General features: G+C 29.3%; 1 protein-coding gene across 1 annotated transcript in view; it reads right to left on the reverse strand.

Moving 5' to 3' along the window:
- Nucleotides 1–18,848, reverse strand: part of LOC136972635 (sodium/mannose cotransporter SLC5A10-like) — a 77,557-nt gene that overhangs the window by 8,405 nt on the left and 50,304 nt on the right. Inside the window, exons 8-12 of the mRNA XM_067267233.1 lie at nt 16,459–16,664; nt 16,063–16,198; nt 9,041–9,148; nt 1,945–2,095; nt 1,702–1,870 (exon numbers count right to left, since the gene is read on the reverse strand). Coding sequence (XP_067123334.1) covers nt 1,702–1,870; nt 1,945–2,095; nt 9,041–9,148; nt 16,063–16,198; nt 16,459–16,664 — 770 coding nt within the window. The remainder of the gene's footprint in view (nt 1–1,701; nt 1,871–1,944; nt 2,096–9,040; nt 9,149–16,062; nt 16,199–16,458; nt 16,665–18,848) is intronic.

Consider the following 18,848-nt stretch of genomic DNA (forward strand, 5'->3'; position numbering starts at 1 on the left):
CCAAAGAAGCTTCCAAGAAAAAAATTTAACTTTCATTTCAAGTGCTATAATTTTTACTTACCACAATATTTTTTTACATCTCAGATGTTTTTCTTTGGATATCAATTTTTTTTTCACAATTTGAATAATTAATTTTTTCACTGCCCTTCTATTGGTTTCGAGTTATTTATAACTATTTATTATAGCTTTGATAACATAATTTGATCCTAAAACAGTCAATAGTAAAACCAAGGTCAGAATCTAATTACAACAAACTAAAAGAAAAGAAAACTGAAAAATTAATCAACAGGATTGTTTCAGCTTCTTAGGTGCAATTGTGGCCCATGAAACAGTGACTGACAGTTCAAGACAATTGATTTTTTTTCCAAATTTCATGTTTTAAAATTCTATGATATACTTCAGTTCAGTCAACTGTTGTTAGGAAATAAACTATTCCCACTGTAGCCAGAGCAGGAAAAATTATTTACGGACCAATTTATTATGTCATTCATCAAATTGTTATTTTTTGCATTTTATTGTATTTAATTTTTTCTTGAAAATAATTAAATTTAAATCAATTTTTCATAATTAACTAATAAAAGTGGAATTCTTTTGGCTATAAAGGCATAGTGCATTTCTTTATGTACTCAAAAGTTTTTCCAATGTAAATTCATTATATCCATTTTTTGATTCTCACCATCAATTTTACTACAAATTTTTATAAAGAAATTTTAGATAAAAATATTCAGGTACTCAATGGTATCTTTCTTATAAAAGGAATTATAGTGTTATATTTTAAAAAAGAGTAAAGTTGGAGTCAGAGTCAAACATTGCAAATTTGCTGGTGTCAGAATTGGAGTCAGACTTTTTGTTTACTGACTCCACCACACTGGCTTGTATTCAGGCGAGAGGTGGGCCAATGTCTTTTTGACTTCCTCATTTTGTATAGCTATTTATCTGGAATAAATCATCCAACTGTTCTAGAATTGTAATAATTTCTTTTTCTGTGAATGTACAATAAAATATCAAAGTTTGTTCCAGTTGGATAATTCCTTCTTGGTGCATTAACTTTTTTGTCAAAGGGTGTATTTATAATTTTGTACTGCTGTAATAAATTCTAGGTTTGTATGAATACAAACCTAGAATTTATTTTACTTATCATATCAGATAGATTTTGAATGTATGTAGCATAATATTTTAAAAAGTTCAAATCATAATACATGAATATTATTGCTTTTGAAAAAATAAACAATTAAGATCATAAAATATCTGTTTTGTTAATTTTTATTATATGAGAATTATAAACAGTAATTTATGCAGACTGTTTTTATTAGAAATTCATAAAGTTATTTGGTAAATGTTTTTATGGCAATTATAATATTTTTTGAAGTCATACATTGCTGAAGTAAAAAATAGTTTATAACAAAACTGTGGGTATTGAATTTTTATATTTCTCTTCTGTGATCTTGGAGATACTTTTTAAATGTTTGTGGATAGCTGGCATAATGATATAAAATTTATCTCTAGAAAAGGCCTGAGAAAATATCTACTAATATAGGAAATTTTAATTAATGATTTATTTGATATCCTGAAGTTTAATAACAAATTATCAAAGTTCTAATCAATCACTGATACATTATGTTTTCATATTATGATACCAATATTTTGTTATTATGTTAAAATTTTAATAAATTTATTTAATAAGTTTTGATATAAATTTACCTTTTCATTCATTCTCTTCCATAAAATAGCAAAGACATAAACAGCAGCTATAGGTGGGGCTAAATATGCTGAAATGGCTTGTATATATATGAATAATTGACCTCCTTGCATTGCTTGAATGACTGGAATCCATACAATACTGACTCCAATCATGACAATTACAAATACCCTACACAAATAATTCAAGATTACATAATATGTTTAATGTTAATAAAAATATTTTCTTTTGGTAAAATGCAATACCTCCCAACTATCATTAATTCTTTTACAGTAGCTTTCTTTCTAATTTGAGGCCAAATATCCATCGTAAACAAAGTACTTGCACTATTAAATATGGATGTAAGGTCACTCATTAGTGCAGCTATCATAACTGCCATCATTAATCCACGTAACCCTAAAAGAAAAATTTTAACATCAGCTTTAATTAATGACACAACAGTTATGTGTAAGAAACTAAATGTTTTTAAATACAACATGAATGTGTCAATATAATACAAGCATTTTTATTTTCTAACTTACAATGCCCATATACTAAACATTTCATATATTACAATTTCATAAAATTTTATATTTTTGTGAGGCCCAAGCAATACTCAAGCTCATGTGTACGTTCAGGGTTCAGGCTTTGATTCTAACTCTCATATAAACAGGAAGTAAAACCTAAATAAAATCGGGAAATAATAAAATTATTAATTGAGAGAAAGAAAAAAATAAGTTTTTAAATAACCTAAAAAGGAAATTGTGTGTCAGACTTATAAGAATTTGAAACGTTTAAATACAAGCAGGAGTTTTAAGGTGTGATGACTTTCTCTTGATGAATCAGTGTCGGATTAAACCTTTGGTAGCCCGAAATTGTCTGTTATCTATCTAGATACAAGAAACCAACCAATCAAAAGCTAGAGATCCAGGGAAAAGAATCTTCTAAAACCCTGGATCTCAAGGATAAAAGCAGACTTTCGCCAGCCTGATTTACAATCAGAGGCTGGGGAAAGTCGAGACTTTTCTCTGCCTCCTGAAGTTAACTGCCAGGACTCCATTAACCATTCTACTGATTTCATTCCAAATCACCACCCTCCTGCCAGAGACTGTTCCTGTTATCCACTTTGTTCCGGACTTGGGATCCACCTAGTGACGACTCACTGGCCTGCCCCTGGGCCAACGATTCTACAGATCAGCAATCAACAGTTGCGAAGTTGCATTATAGTATGTAAGATTAGCATAAATAAATGGGTTTATTTGTCACTGCAACTATTTGCCTCACTTTCCTTCACCCCACATACAATAAATCCTGACATTTGGATATCTCCAATTCGGCAACCTCACATTTTGTTCTATTCTTTGGGTTTGTATTAAATGTTATTTTTATTCAAATATGTTTTATTTTAGAATATCAACTGATGAACTATCAACTTAGGTTAAAAACATTTTTGTTCTCAGGATCTTGAAACATCAAGAAATACAAAAAAAGAAAGGTGAAAAGCTGGTGAATTTTTTTTTTCCAATTATTTTTAGTCATTAATATTAGAAATATAATTTTGAAACATCAAGAAATACAAAAAAAGGTGAAAAGCTAAGATTTTTTCCTGTATACAGTCAATTCTGGTTAGTAAGACATGTCGTGTATTAGGACAAAATATTCAAGAACAGAATCAAATTCTATAATGCAAGCATAATTTACATTGCCTACTGGCCCCAAAATGGTGCTTAGTAGCCTTGCTGGCACAGTACTTTTCTTAGAAAACTATCAAAAGAGACATGAATTTGGATACTTTTGGCTTTTCCATAGGCAACTCCTATTCAGTTTCCTTTGTCATCTGTCAATCATAATTAAGAAACACAAGAAACCTTTTAATTATATTTCTAATATTAATGACTAAAAATAATTGGAAAAAATCCCAGCTTTTCACCTTTCTTTTTTTGTATTTCTTGATGTTTCAAGATCCTGAGTCCAAAAATGTAAAAGTCTTGAGGGGTCATTTTTTGACTGATCACCATACTTTCCCTCTGTTATATATAACAGCTGGGAAAGTAAAGGACCCACTAGTGCCCATGAGATAGTTAAAAAAAAATACTGTGAGGAAAGTAAAATACTGATAAATCAATTTTAATATTGGATAGTATGATTCTAATAATTGACTAAAATGCAGTGGATTTTACTGTTTTGAATGGGTCCTTGCTGTTGATTGTGTAATAACCAGTAATCACAATAACACAGTGCTTACAGTACATAACAAACAATGATTTAGTACATGAATATTTACTGTATAACGTTTTTTTACCAAAACAAGAAGAAAAACAAAGGTGACACTAAAAACACCAATCACACTAAATGCAAGCAGTTAAAAACTTTTTAACATGTTCCTGCACTTGTTTGTAAGAGATCAGTTGCACTTGTTTGTTTGGATAGCAGGTATGTACACACACACACAGAATTTTAAACATTACTTATTACTCAAAATATTTTCTCACAGTCAAAAAGGAAATTTGTTTGCCAGTTATTAAGTAGTAAATTACTGTGCTGTTTACGGCAAATTGTCTTGGTGAAGGTGCATAATGCATCTCTTTTTCAAGTTACTAACTTTTGGAGGCCTCAAACACATGCTTCTTGCACCTTGTACTGGTTGTACAAACTTAAGTGACTTAATTACTAAGCTCATTCCCTTGTGTCCTCTTGACAATGGACTTGGTTGTTCAAAAGTACACGAATAAAAACTTGTTATTAAAGTTAACTTCAATAAAGCAGACATTATGGAGTTAAAATTAATTTGAATGCAAAATGTCTTGAACTTTATAATTATTTGAAACTATTTGGGTCATTCAAAAAGTTCTCAGAATCAAGCATAGATGTGGTAGTATAGTTGAAAGTTTTAGTGCAGTGGAATCATAAATCTGTGGTATGAACATGTGAGGTCCCAGACGAAGTCCAAAATTGTGTGAATCATGAAATTCTTGTGTTTAAATTATAACGATAGATTATATATAAAAGAGAGAGAGAAAAAAACCCTTGATCTAAACAATGCAACACAAAATATAAACAATGAGTCCCAGGACGACTCCAACACGTGTTAAACGATCTGTCAATGTCAAACCGAAAGGTAGAACTATGATTCAAGCACTCATAACTAGTCAATATAGAAAAACAATTTTGGAAAAGGGGAAAGATTTGATGGATAGAAAAACAATCGTGTATGATCCTTAAAGTTCCAAGATGTCAGAAATTACCAACAATGGGTTAAGTTACGAGCATGAGTCTTATGATTTTATCAAGAATCTCCAAGCATAATCAACAACTAGGTGTCAAATAGACACCTCAAATCAGACCTTTCCCATGACCTGAGTTGATCTCAGTTTTCACCTGGAAACAAATGAGACCAATTGGAAAGCGAGGAATGGGACAAGGGGCCAATTGGAAATATGAATAGTGGGAGAAAAACTATATAATCGGAAATTCAAGGTCAAAGAACAATCTCCTCTGGATTAAGCCAAAAGTCGTGACTATTAAATTGTGTTGTGCTACCACCTACCATGTAGGATGCCTCAGCATCTCTACAATCATCTGCATCGTCCATTGATCCTTCTCGTCCACCCCAGGGCTATGATCAAGTTTGAAGTTCTCGCCATCCCGAAGGACCATAGAGAATTGGAACTGTCAATTATCAATGTAAGCATAAATGTTACCAAATAAACGGCTTTCTTTTGTAAAACACTTGTCATCATTTGCCTCCTCCACCACAGCCCACATGCGAACTTCCCTTAAGTTCATCCTGACGCAGGATTAACTGATTCCACCTAAAGGATGGCAACTTCACACTGGTGCCGAAGAGTGGGTTTTCAAGTCCCCTATCGCCACTGGGTTGGCAACCTTACAAACATATGTGAAATTTGAAGTTGTTCCATAAATTACTTTACTGTTGACATTTGTTTAAATTTAATAAAATGTGTTTTACACTGTTTACAAAAAATTTGTGTAGTTATTTAATATTTTGTAGAAAAGGTTATCAGCAACAGAAATTTGCAGAGATACAAAAAATATTGTAGAGAACTCTTCTCCTTCATTTTCAACAATTTTCAGAACTGAATTTAAACATGATCATGAAAGACTGGAAAATGACCCTTGCAGTGGATATCTGAAAAGTACATCAACACCAGAAATCATTAAGAAAATTCACAATATAATTTTAGAAGACCAACAATTAACAGTAGTGCATTATAGCTTCATGGGGTTGGAAAAATTTGAATTAGAGGCCCTATGTACAGGAGGGTCTAATGATGTGTTCACTTGTTTATAATCGATCAGCGCCGCCGTAACTTATCCGTTACAATTCCCAGACACGCACCTGTTATCAAAGAGTTGACCGTTACGATTTGACCGTTACGAGATTGACGGTTGCGATTTGCGCTGATCGATTATAAACAAGTGAACACATCATTAGACCCTCCTGTACTGTACAGTATTGACTTCAGATATACTAAACTGCACTGGAGAACACCGGGATGTGTAAAATACTGCACTCTTAGAACCTATAACCGGTGTGATATAAAAAAATAAAAATTAAAGGATGTTAATCACCACAAACGTTTTCAAACTGCTGGGAGTTCTTCTTCAGGTGTGAGACTGAATTACTAATGGGACAGAGCGAACCATTAAACAAAAAAAAAGAGAAACAATAATAAGGTGTTACATGAGACGTGTGTGTGTTCGTCTTGTTGACCCAACATGACCTTAAAGGTCGGAGTCTATCAACGTCTGCCAAGCTGTCGATAGAGTCAATTCATCCTTGAAATTGATGCAGTTGTCATTGAGGGACGATTTGTAGATTTGAATGGCCTCCAGCCACTTAAGGTGTTCGTTGTGTGACATAGTGCAAGGAGTTTCGCCTGGTGGAAGGCTGCCACAATGTCTGGATCGGTGGCGAGGGCGGAAGTAATTCTCTGATGACGTATGTCCACTATATGTTCCTGGAGTTCGACTTCCAAGGAGTGTTTTGTGGATCCAATATAAATGAGGTCCCTATCAAATCTGTTGTCCTTAATGGGAATGCTATAAATACCAGGGAGTCTGTTCTGTTTAGAGGGGTCCTTTCAGTTGTGAAGGATGTCAAAGATCATGGGGCATCTCCTTTAAGCGATTTTAATGCGTCTTTTCTTGGCTATCTCGGAACAGAGTGTTTTTAGGTACAGATTGAATGTGATAGGGATCCGTTTTACTTCATTGTGTGCGCTAGAAACAGGTTGTATCATGTCGGGGGGGTTGTTATTGTGGTGGTCGGTCCAGATGGTGTGTTGCGAGTGTGCGTGGTGGTAGCGATTGATCAATTTTTGTGTAAGCTTCGGAAACCCATGGGAAGAGGCAAGATGTTGGATATGTAAAAGTTCCGCGGCAAGTGCTTGTGTGGTAGAAGAATGAGAAAATGCCCTGTTAATTAAAGCGTTGTATGTTGCGATCTTATAGGGGAACAAGTCACATGAGCCTACCGGGATGAATGTGGAGGTGGAACATGGTTTGCGGTACACAGAAGTGTGTAGGCCTGTCTTGTGTACACTGATATTTATGTGGAAGAAGTGGACTCAATTGAAGCAATCACCAGACAACTGCTCTCAATTGAAGGAATCACTTACAATTGACATTGCTAAAATTATAAGCATTTTGAATCAGCATTTCATATTTTGACTGAATAATTACATATCAGAAAACTAATTACAAGATAGGTGTTGCATTTGTTAACAATTAAACAAAAACAAATTCTTGCTCAAATTTTTTAAGTGTGTATGGGTTGTTTCAAGAAAAAAACTGATTTTGTGCACAGATTTTTTACCATAGATGAGACTTGTGTCCATCAATACACACCAGAAACAAAGCAGTCAAAACAAAAGACAGAACCCAGATGCATGGCACCAAAGTAAGCAAAGGTAGTTCCATTTGCAGGAAAAGTCACAGCTTCAGTTTTCTAGGATGTTAAAGGAAGTATTCTAATAGATTATCTTCCAAAAAAGTAAAATAATAACAGGAGAATGCTATGTTAATCTTTTGAACCACTTAGACAAAAATATTCAAGAAAAGAAACTAGACTAGAATTAGCAAAGAAAAAAGTCATCTTTCACCAAGACAATGATTGGAAAAAATCAACAAATTGTAATATGATTTGCTGCTATATGCACCTTAGTCACATGATTTAGCTCCATTAAATTTTTATCTATTTGGAAATAGATAGCCTGAAAAAAATACATTGCTGGAGAGGAATTTTCTTCAAATGAAGAGGAGATAACAGCAGTAGACTTATTTCATACAACTTCCAGAATCCACTTCATAGAAGGCATAATGTCTTTTGAGTGTCATTGGACAAAATGCATTGATAATAAGGGACACTACACTGAGAAATAAAAATAATCTTAAAACCATATAAACCATTTTTCTATTTCATTACAAGAACTTTTTGAATGATCCTCATAATTAAGCAAGCAATTAAGAAAATTAACCAATATGAATCACATTCTTCAAGTTATCAGCTGATATTTTAAAAGTTTTTTCATAAATATCTGGATTTAAATTATATGTTAAAAGGCATTCCACTGTCATGCAGTTATTTGGATAAAAATATAATTCATGATGGAAGTAAAGCTGGTTTCTATATGATCAAATAATATATATATTTCTTAGCTAAAAAATTAATGTTATCAATAGAAATGGTTAAGCTTTGTGCATATGTTTTGTCAATGTTAACTGACAAAACATATGCACAAAGCTTTCACAATTATATTATGAAAATATGATTTCTCTTTTTATAAGAAACTATTTGTTTAATTAGTTAATATTTATTTAAAACTTTAAATAATTATGAAATTAAAAATTATTTTAATTCTAGTTCATGGTCAATTTTAAATTTAAATCTCTATTTTACATTATTCTTTTGTATTTGTGTTTATATGAAGATGCCATATAAGTGACCAAAAGCATCTCAATGTAAATAGCTTGGGTTTCTGAAAAACAGCATTTTAATCCTTCTAATTCATAATATGGTGCCAAATTTTGTATAACTTCATGACTAATCATTTTATTACAATTTCAATAATGAAAGAGTAATTAATTCTTTCAAATTTTATCAGATAATAAAAAATTACCAGAAAAAGATTATTAATACAATATGATTAAAAATTAATAAATAAAAAAAAGTTAAGAATTATAGAGAATATTACAAAAAGTGTAATTTAAAGACTTTCTAAACTTTGTATTCAGAATATTTAATCTATGCCATCATGTTTTCTATTATATAACTAAGATCAGAAAAATTTTCTTTTAAAAAAATTGGATGATTAATGCTTGAAAAACTTTTAAAATTACCAGAAGGCATTATCTCCAATACCAAACGTGGATAAGCGGTATTAGAACAACTAACTTCATTTTGGCAATATTTATAGCATTCATTTGGATCCACACATCCTATTTCATCTGAAATTGAAAAATACAATCATAAAACTTTAATATTAATTTTGCCAGTTTAAACTCAGTTCAATTTAAGTATAAATTACACATTTCTTTTAAATTATTGATAAACTAAATATATACTCAATATACAATAATTAGTACAATCAAATATCCATAAAAATCAACATAAAATCATTATCTTTTAAATGTTATAAATCAAAATTAAATCAAATAAAAATTTTGTCATTTTATTGTTATGAACTAATTGTATTTTTTAATTAGAGTAATATTTGTAGAATAAAATTAAAAACAATTGAAATTTGCTTATAATTATAAGCATATATTTTATTAGAATCTTGTAATATTTATCAAATGTCACATTTTTTTTTTTAATACAAGGTAGTATAAAGAATTATATAATTTAATAATCCCATTTGACTAAATATTTGCATTTGTTATACAGAGTTATTCTGAGGTTTTTAAAACAGAAATAGTATAATATATAAATTGTTAATTACAGATTTGAAAAATTTGTTTATCTTTAATATAACTCAAAACTTTAGTGAATTTTTAAAAATTTTTTAGACAAATTTACTTATTTAGTTTTATGCAAATATTAATAATACAGATACTTAATATTAGATTGATTAAAACTATTTTAAGAATACTTTTAGCTTATAAATACAGGAATCAGAATCAACATTTTAGTAAAAAAAAAATTATTAAGTAATTAACTATAACTTTTTATATTCTATTTTTATTTTAACATTATTATAAATGTTAAATATTTTAAAATATTAACTTCATAATAATAATAATAGTTATTGAACTGACAATTTAATAAATCACATTATATTACAGAAGTGTAGGCAGGATTTTTCCAAAAGTTTTATAATCAAATTTATACATGAGCTTTGATTAGTAAAATGGCATTACAACATTTTTTTTTTTTTAATTTTTACTTTTTCATGCTTCACTAATTTTTTACTGAGTGACAATTCATCTAGTAACTATAATTGGCATCAAGAATAATGAAAAACTAATTACTAAGTACTAAAAATTCCCCTGTCTATCATGAGACTTATTTCTATGAGAGAATAGAGATTTCAAGAAATTCAAGAAGAGTAGCTAATATTTCTATAAATTAAGTAGCCTATACTTTCTATCCTTATGTAGAAAGAATATAACCAAAATTTCATCTGGATTAAATAAAATAGCAGAAGTTATTGGGAATTCACAAACACACAAATTATAATTTTTATACTATTAATTACTTATTAATTTTATGAATTTTATATCTATTAAGCTAATTTATTCTTTTTTTAATACAAACTTTTATTTTTTAAGTTTTTAAATAACACAAATTAATATTTCAAGTTTAATTAAACTGGCATTTCAAAATAATTCCAGCTATTGTGATAAAAATTTTGATACTTTCAAAATAAAATTGATATGTAAGAGAAACAGATTTCATAAAATTAAAAATCTACTGTACATATTTAATATAAAAAAATTTTAATACAAGTGCAAATCTAGATCAAAACTCATGTATAATTAGTTATATTGTTACTTTACTCCACTTTCAAATAGAATATAATGTTAAATAATGATTATCCAGATTAAACATTCTTGAAGATATTTTTGTGAATAATTCATACAGGAAATACAAAAATTTGAGAAAATGCCTAAAACAATACAGGAATTTTACAAAATGTAAACTAAAAAATAAAAAGATATGTACTTATGACATTTGTTTAACTTGTAAAATTTTGTAAAACTTAATAATACATTTTGAATATTTATTCACAGAGACATGAATAAAATTATAGAAAATATACATATAATCATTCTAAGAAATAACTATTATGTATGCATGCGTATAAATATATATGAATAATTTTAAAATCTGACAGATGAAAGAAAATATTGTCCCTTTACTTATAACACAGGTCTGCAAGTAAAAAACTGTATAGGATTTTTATACATTTTCTTAGATTTCAACTTGGTAAAAACAAAAAAAGTATCAAAAAAATTCCATCTCAATTTTTTTGTTACACTCAAGTTTTTGTTTGTATTTAGCATAAAATTCCTAGTTAACTTAAAATTTAGTATTCTTTTTTTTTATTTAAAAAATGGCCTTAAAACAAAGACTTCTCACATTAATTCTATCAATTATAGCTGGACTTGGCAATAAATAAATAAAAATGTTAATAGTTAAAGAGAGTAGTGGTAGGGGGAGGTGGGTTAAGTAGTTTTAGCATTAGTAGAAGGTCACATGATCGTGTAGAAACAGGTTAAAAGTTGATAGTGAGTAATATTACTGGTGAGGTTGAGCATGTTTTGACATGTTATCTGGGATACTAGGAATAAATATAAACAACCTGCTGTTGGATTAGATCATGTTTCAACAAGCTAAATGTTTCAGTATCTTGCTGGCCATCTAATGCCACATTCAGTTTATATCCAGCATTCGAACACTACTGTGCTTGTATTTTTATGGCTCGCAGAGGTTGTGTAATTTCTCCTAACAGCTTCTGTTATGTTTGTGGTGAATACATAGTGAAAAGTCTACAAAGAAACATAAGTGAGTTTGTGAAGAAAGTTTATTTTGAATATTTCAAATTGAAACTTAGAGATCAAGACAAAGCGTGGGCACCACATAAGGTGTGCAGAAGATGTGAGGAAGATCTTCATTTGTGGTTTAAGGGTAAGAAAAACTCATTTCATTTTGGCATTCCTATGATATGGTGTGAACAGAAGAATCGCACAACCAACTGCTACTTCTGTTCGGTAGATGTTAAACAATTTAATACAAAAAATAAAAAGAAAGTATTTTACCCTAACCTTGACTCAGCTATTTCTCCAGTGTCCCATGATTCTGAAATACCAGTTCCATAGCCACCTTCTAATTTCCTAACATCCTGAGTGAGTCAAAGGATTCAGACACATTAGCTTCCCAGGATGAATCTAGCTCAGATTTTTCTGTCGATGAAGGACCTCAACTTTTTTCTCAGAGTGAGCTCAACAACCTAGTAAGAGACTTAGGTCTTTCAAAAGATGCAGCCGAATTGCTAGGATCAAGGCTAAAAAACAAAAACCTGCTATCTGCTGACCTCATTTTCATGGTACAGGCATCAAAAGAGAGAATTTACTCAGTTTTTCTCCAAAGAGGGAAATCTAGTTTATTATAATGATGTTCATGGACTCATCAAGTGCATTGAAATAGAATATGATTCATCAGAATGGCGCATATTCATCGATTTTTCTAAAACTAGCCTCAAAGCAGTCTTGCTGCATTATGGAAATGTATTTGCATCTCTTCCTATGGGACACTCAGTTCATATGGGAGAAAACTATACTGACTTGGCTACAATTCTTGAGAAAGTCAAATATCAAGAGTATCATTATATAGAACGTGTTCAGCAAAATATTAAATAATAAATAATAATCTAACACCTTTATTGTGTTTATTTTAATTTAATAACACCTTTTAATTTTTATTTTATTCCTTGTTTTTAATTTTATACAATATTCATTTATTATTTATCATCTTTTAATCCGGTGTCAATTTTTTGAAATTTTATTATATGTATTCGATCCTCTGGAACGGAACTGTTCTGTTTGCCGGTTTATTTAACCTAATGATGGCCTATGGAATAGGTTGAAAACATTTGTTTTAAATTAAACTTTCTCGGCAACAATAAAGGTATTAGATTATTATTTATTATCAAGAGTATCAATGGATGGTTTGTGGAGATTTCAAAATATTAACCATGTTGTTAGGTCAGCAGGGAGGTTATACAAAATATCCTTGCTTTCTTTGTTTATGAAATAGTAGAGCGAGACAGCTGCACTGGACAAAAACTGATTGGCCACCATGAGACAGTTTAACCTCTGGCAAGAAAAATGTCATCAATATGACATTGGTTCCTCCAGAAAAAGTGTTATTACTACCTCTTCATATTAAATTGGGGTCATAAAGCAGTTTGTCAAATCACTGTCAAGAGATGGGGATTGTTTCAGATATCTGTGTTCCAAGTTCCTGAAACTATCTGAAGCCAAGTTAAGAGAGGGAGTTTTCACTGGCTCTGACATAAGAAAACTTTTATCTGATTCCCTCTTTTTGGAAACAATGGGAGAAAAGGAAAAAGAAGTATGGGACTCTTTCAAGGATGTAGTGCATAAGTTTTTGGGGAATACGAAGGACCCTGACTACAAAACCATTGTACAATGCATGCTGGCAGCATATGAAGCTCAAGGATGCAAGATGAGCTTAAAAGTTCATTTCTTACACTCCCATATTGACTATTTTCCCAAAAACTTGGGAGCCTACAGTGAAGAACAGGGTGAAAGATTTTCTCAGGATGTCTGTGATATCAAGAGATGTTACCAAGGAAAATGGAATGTCAATATGTTAGCTGACTACTGTTGGACGCTCAATCAAGAAACCAAAGAAGGAAATCGGAAACAAGTTCAGAGAAGTATCAAAGAGAAGAAGAAAAGGTTTCATAAGAAAAAAGAGAAGACCTAAAATTGTGTATGAAATATCAGAAACAACTTTTCGATTGGTTGTAAGAAAATATAATATATTTAGTTCATTGTAATAAATAAGAGTTTTTATCAAAAATTTGTTTTTATTTTGCAAAAAACCTATATGTGATGGGATATTACAGAAGTCATTTTTAGAATCTCCAATCTTTAAAACATATAATTCAGCAAAAATATCCCATGCAGCTGGAAAAAATTTTTTTTTTGCAGACGTGTGTAATTAATGAGATGATAAGTAAAACATCAGATTTTTGAAGAATATGAAATTTGTTGAATTTATTAGGACTGGAGTGATTTATTTATATAGTAAATTATTTAAAATTTATTATACTCTTTAAAATCTGTTTATTATAAAATGTCAATATTTTAATTCAACATCTCTTAAAGACAAAATGTTTGCAAATATTTTGCCTAATCAGATACTAACTTACAAAATAAACATATTTAAAAGTCTTTTAAGCTCCTTAAAAATGCTTTACATTTCTTTAAAACATTTTAAATATATTTGAATTACACAATTTAAGTGTTTTAAGCAGTTTAGTTTTTAAAAAATTTTAAGTTTATGTCTATATTAGCATCTGATAATGAGGGAGGAAATGTTTTAAATGAAAGTTTTTTGTCTTTCAAGTATTGACTTTTAATCAATGGATTTGATATGATGAAATTTGGTTAATGTTACCTATGGTAGCGAACATGGTGGCTAGTCTCTGAAACAGTGGGGACGCACGTTCTAACCTAACCTAACTTATTCTAATTACCCTTATTTTAATCATTTGGTTGGCAATAATTATGGTAATTTATTAGAAGAGTTAGGTTAGGTTAGAACATGCGTCCCCACTGTTTCAGAGACGAGCCGCCATGTTCGCTACCATAGGTAACATTAACCTGAAATTTATAACAAAAAGTTAAGCTGGGCTAGAAGAGCCATTAAGTTGAATTTGTTTTATTTCAACATCAATAAATTCTGATTTAATATTGAAATATCATCATCTTATTTTTTGTCAGATAGATTCCACAATTATAATAAAAATTCTCAAAACAAGATATTACTGAAAACAAAGAATAGTACAAAGTTTAAATCCCATATAAAAGATATGAGTACAGAATTTTGGAATATTAAACATTTAATCTCATAGAAGTGAGTTATCAAATTTTTAATAAATTTGTTTCTGAAAAGATTAGTATGCTTTTGAAGAATTGACTACACTTTAACAAAAATGTTATTCAATACTTTTAAATGTTTACTAATCTTGTTTAGAAGAAATGAGAACAAAATAGTTTAAAATAATTTTTAGGATAAAAGAGAAGTATTTTAATTTAATTTAATAAAATAAACTGAAAATAAATGACAAAGCTTCAAGAAAGTTTAACCAAGATATTATTTAATGCCATAACATTTAAAGAATTTATTACTTTATTATCTTTCAATAATTAATATTTTACGATCACATAACTGGCATTACCTTTAAAATCTACATTTAAGAATATATATACATTTCCTGATGTATCTATTCATTTAATAAATATGTCTGAATATTTAATAAAATCAAGATTATTTTTAAATATAAAAAATATTTTGAAAATATCAAAAGTAATCCTGTATTTAATTAAATGCAAAAAATTTATTGGAATATAACTTAGCCCAATTATAAGAGTGAATTTTAAAAAAATTTTGATTTAAATTACTTATAAAATATTTGTATATTTTTTCTAATAATTTGATATTCACATATAATTCATAAATGTAGTAAAACATTTATATATTACATATTTATGATCATTGCTTAATTATAAACTTTCTTTTAATTAGTTTAAAAATGTAAATTATTTTTAAACTAATTTTGAAAAGTTATTTAATTTTAATAAATACTTAAGAGGAATTTTAACTAAAAGAATATTTTCTACCATAAATTTAACAAATGAAATTAAAGAAATCAATAGACATTGTTTAGTAAATAAACAAAAATAAATCTATGTTCTTAAATATATTATCATACTGTACAGTTTAAGTTAGTTACAATAGTTTAAGTTTTATGAAAGAACAAACTTAAAATTTTCAATATGATGTCAACATATTAACAAGTTTTTCTAAAACTTAATACTACAAATAATAAATTATTAGTTTGAATTTTTAAATGATTCTTTAAACTTAATTTTATAAATTTAACTTCCAGAATGAGACCAAGGTAACATTTTCAGTTTTATAAAATTTTGTTTTATATAATTAACATTTATTATAATAAAAAATGACATTTTTATGAGCATAAGTTAGACACAAAAATTTAAAATTGGGCAAAGTGATTTGTTTTTAATCTTCCCTCTTATTTATGTATCAGAAATCACAATATTTTTCCAAAATGCCTTGGCTAATGTATGTGATGTCTTCTTACCTGTGTAAAGAACTCTGCTAATCATACCAGGCATGACAATGATAAATAAAGGAAATATCTTCAAGTATCCAGCAAATAATGTGCCACCTTGTGCATGTGACAAAGACTTGGCTGCTAACATTCGTTGAACCATCATCTACAGCATTATATAAATACCCATAATTAAAATATCTATTATGAATGCCCTTTAATTCTGGTTAGTAGGAGACATTTATGGTTAATAAACATTTTATGATTATTAGTATTGTACCAGTATTAGATTTTGTCTAATATCAAATACCAGCATTAATTGTGATAATTATTAGTGCACTACAGAGTGAAATAATTGTGATTATTAATATATTAAATTTTATTACAGTATTAGTTTAATACATCTATTCATTATGAAGTACTTACCTGATCAGCACACCAATACCAAATTGATGCCGGAGTCTGACCTAGTAAAAATCCTAGCCATGGCATTTCTGGATCATTATATGGACGTAACATTTGCCATGAATTAGATTTAGGAATTCCACAAGTGGCATTAGGAATCAATTTTGAAGGAATAGCTTCCATATATTTCTCTCTCAATCCATCATAACCTCCAACTTCAACAAATGCTGAATATTAAATTTTAATTTCATTAGTATGCTTCAACAAATCAATTAATAATAATAATAACCAATAAATATAATGAAAGATTAAGCATCTGCCAATCTACCACTGGCAAGAAAATATTGATGCTTATAAAAATAATTCTAGTTATAATCTATATTTAAAAATATTAATTTCAACTAAATTAAATTTATATTAATATATTCCTAAATAAGGTTATTACGAAAAAACATTAAAAAACACTTATTTTTAACAACATTATATTAAATCAATTCATATCGAAAAATAAATATAGAAGCTTAAATTATTTTCCTTAAACACAGTTGTTTCTGTAAAAACATTTTTACATTTTGTCTATATCTTACATAAACTATTATTATTATTATTATTTTTAAAAATATAAAAATTTATTGTTGTTTTTGGATTTTTTCTCTTCTTATCGAATTTAGGGGGAAAAAAAGAATTTTTTAAATAAATATTCATTTGTGAAAATTGCCACCTAGAATCATATCTTTCAAACAATTATAGATGTTAATTTTTAAATTTAGCTGAAATTTTAATATTTAAAAATATTTAATATAATACACCAAATGTTAAATAGCAGGAAGGAGTTTCCCCTTACAAAACATTATTAATAGTTTTTTATATTGCTAGCGCTTTCAACAAACCTATGTTTGTCATTGTCAGGCAAACGAAAATTTAAAATCGAACACAAATGTTCTAATGTGAATGGAATACATTATTTAAATTAAAAATTTTAGAATTAAAAACCATTATGAGCAAGCTACAAACTTCAATTACATTCAATGTTATGATGTGATGTGGCGCATGTGTGGATGCAGATCCACATTAACGGTGTGACAGTCTATGTAAATTGCTGTTTAACTGTTTATATAAGGCAACCCATATGTTGGGCAGGTCAAGTGTGGGAGTGTTGCATGGTTCTGAGGTTGTTGTGAGGAAAGTTTTAAATTTTTGTTTGCCTGACGATGATATATATTTTTTATATTTCTAGCACTTTCAACAAACATAGGTTCATTGAAAGTGCTAGAAATATAAAAAAAACTATTAATAACACCATACTCACTTCCTGCTATTAAAAATATTTAAGTTATTCAAATCTAAAATCATAGTCAATTAAATTATCCAAAAAATTCTGAAACGATTGATTAATTTTACTGTATTATTACATACCTGTGTACTGTGAATACTATGAGAAACAAAATTTTATCAGTTGACAATATTTCAAACGATGTCAATTGATATAATTTAATATGAATTGCATAAAGACAATACTCAAATAACTAATTTAGGCCGCGACTCCACTAGCCGTAAAATAGCCGTAAAAGCTTTTAATCACGTGACCTATTTGCGTTTGCGCTCGGATTGCGGTGGAGGTCCGGCTAGCGAAGCTTTTTACGGCGACAGTACTATTACGATGTATACGTGATATATCGATATAAAGACAATGATTATATTCTACGAGTTTTTTCTGTACTATAATTACAAATGTAGTAAAAGTAATATCTTTACTTTCATATATTGACTTTTATTATTATATTATTAAGATAATATACAGCACTTATAAGCTTAGCTTTTTTATTATATACTCCTCTAAATCGAAGGATTTTCCTTTGGCTGTCCATATCACGTGTTTTAGGCATCCATTATTATAATCAGGATACCTCTTGTAGATACATGAATACTTTGGATGTTTTCGATAAATCTTTCCAGATCTTCTAGAGTAGCCACGAGAGAACGTACACAAAAGCTCGTTTTTCGCCATTTTCATACCGTGTCACGATGACCTAGATTTCACTGACTTCTGATTGGTGGATGGTACCGGTTTACGGTCGTATTCACTTCGAAAGTTGAACACTGCTCAACTCGCTTTTACGTTGGTTTTACGACCTGCTCAGGCGTAAAATATCATGGTCACGTGATTAAAAGCTTTTACGGCGAGGGGTTTTACGGCCCTTTTACGGCTAGTGGAGTCGCGGCCTTACAGCAATGTTCTTTATAGAAGCTTTATAGATTTCTAGCTTTTCCCAGTCTGTAAAATGATATAAAATTCAGGTCTCATTGCGATAAACATGGACAAAGTTTTCAGCTGCAAATACAGCAGCAGCAGTAGTTGGTAGGCCCTTTTCGATGGAATTCTTGTGCTCTTTGATTTGTAGATTTAGAGA

Source organism: Centruroides vittatus, unplaced genomic scaffold, assembly GCF_030686945.1.
Source record: "Centruroides vittatus isolate TY-2023 unplaced genomic scaffold, ASM3068694v2 contig_299, whole genome shotgun sequence".
NCBI lineage: Eukaryota > Metazoa > Arthropoda > Arachnida > Scorpiones > Buthidae > Centruroides > Centruroides vittatus.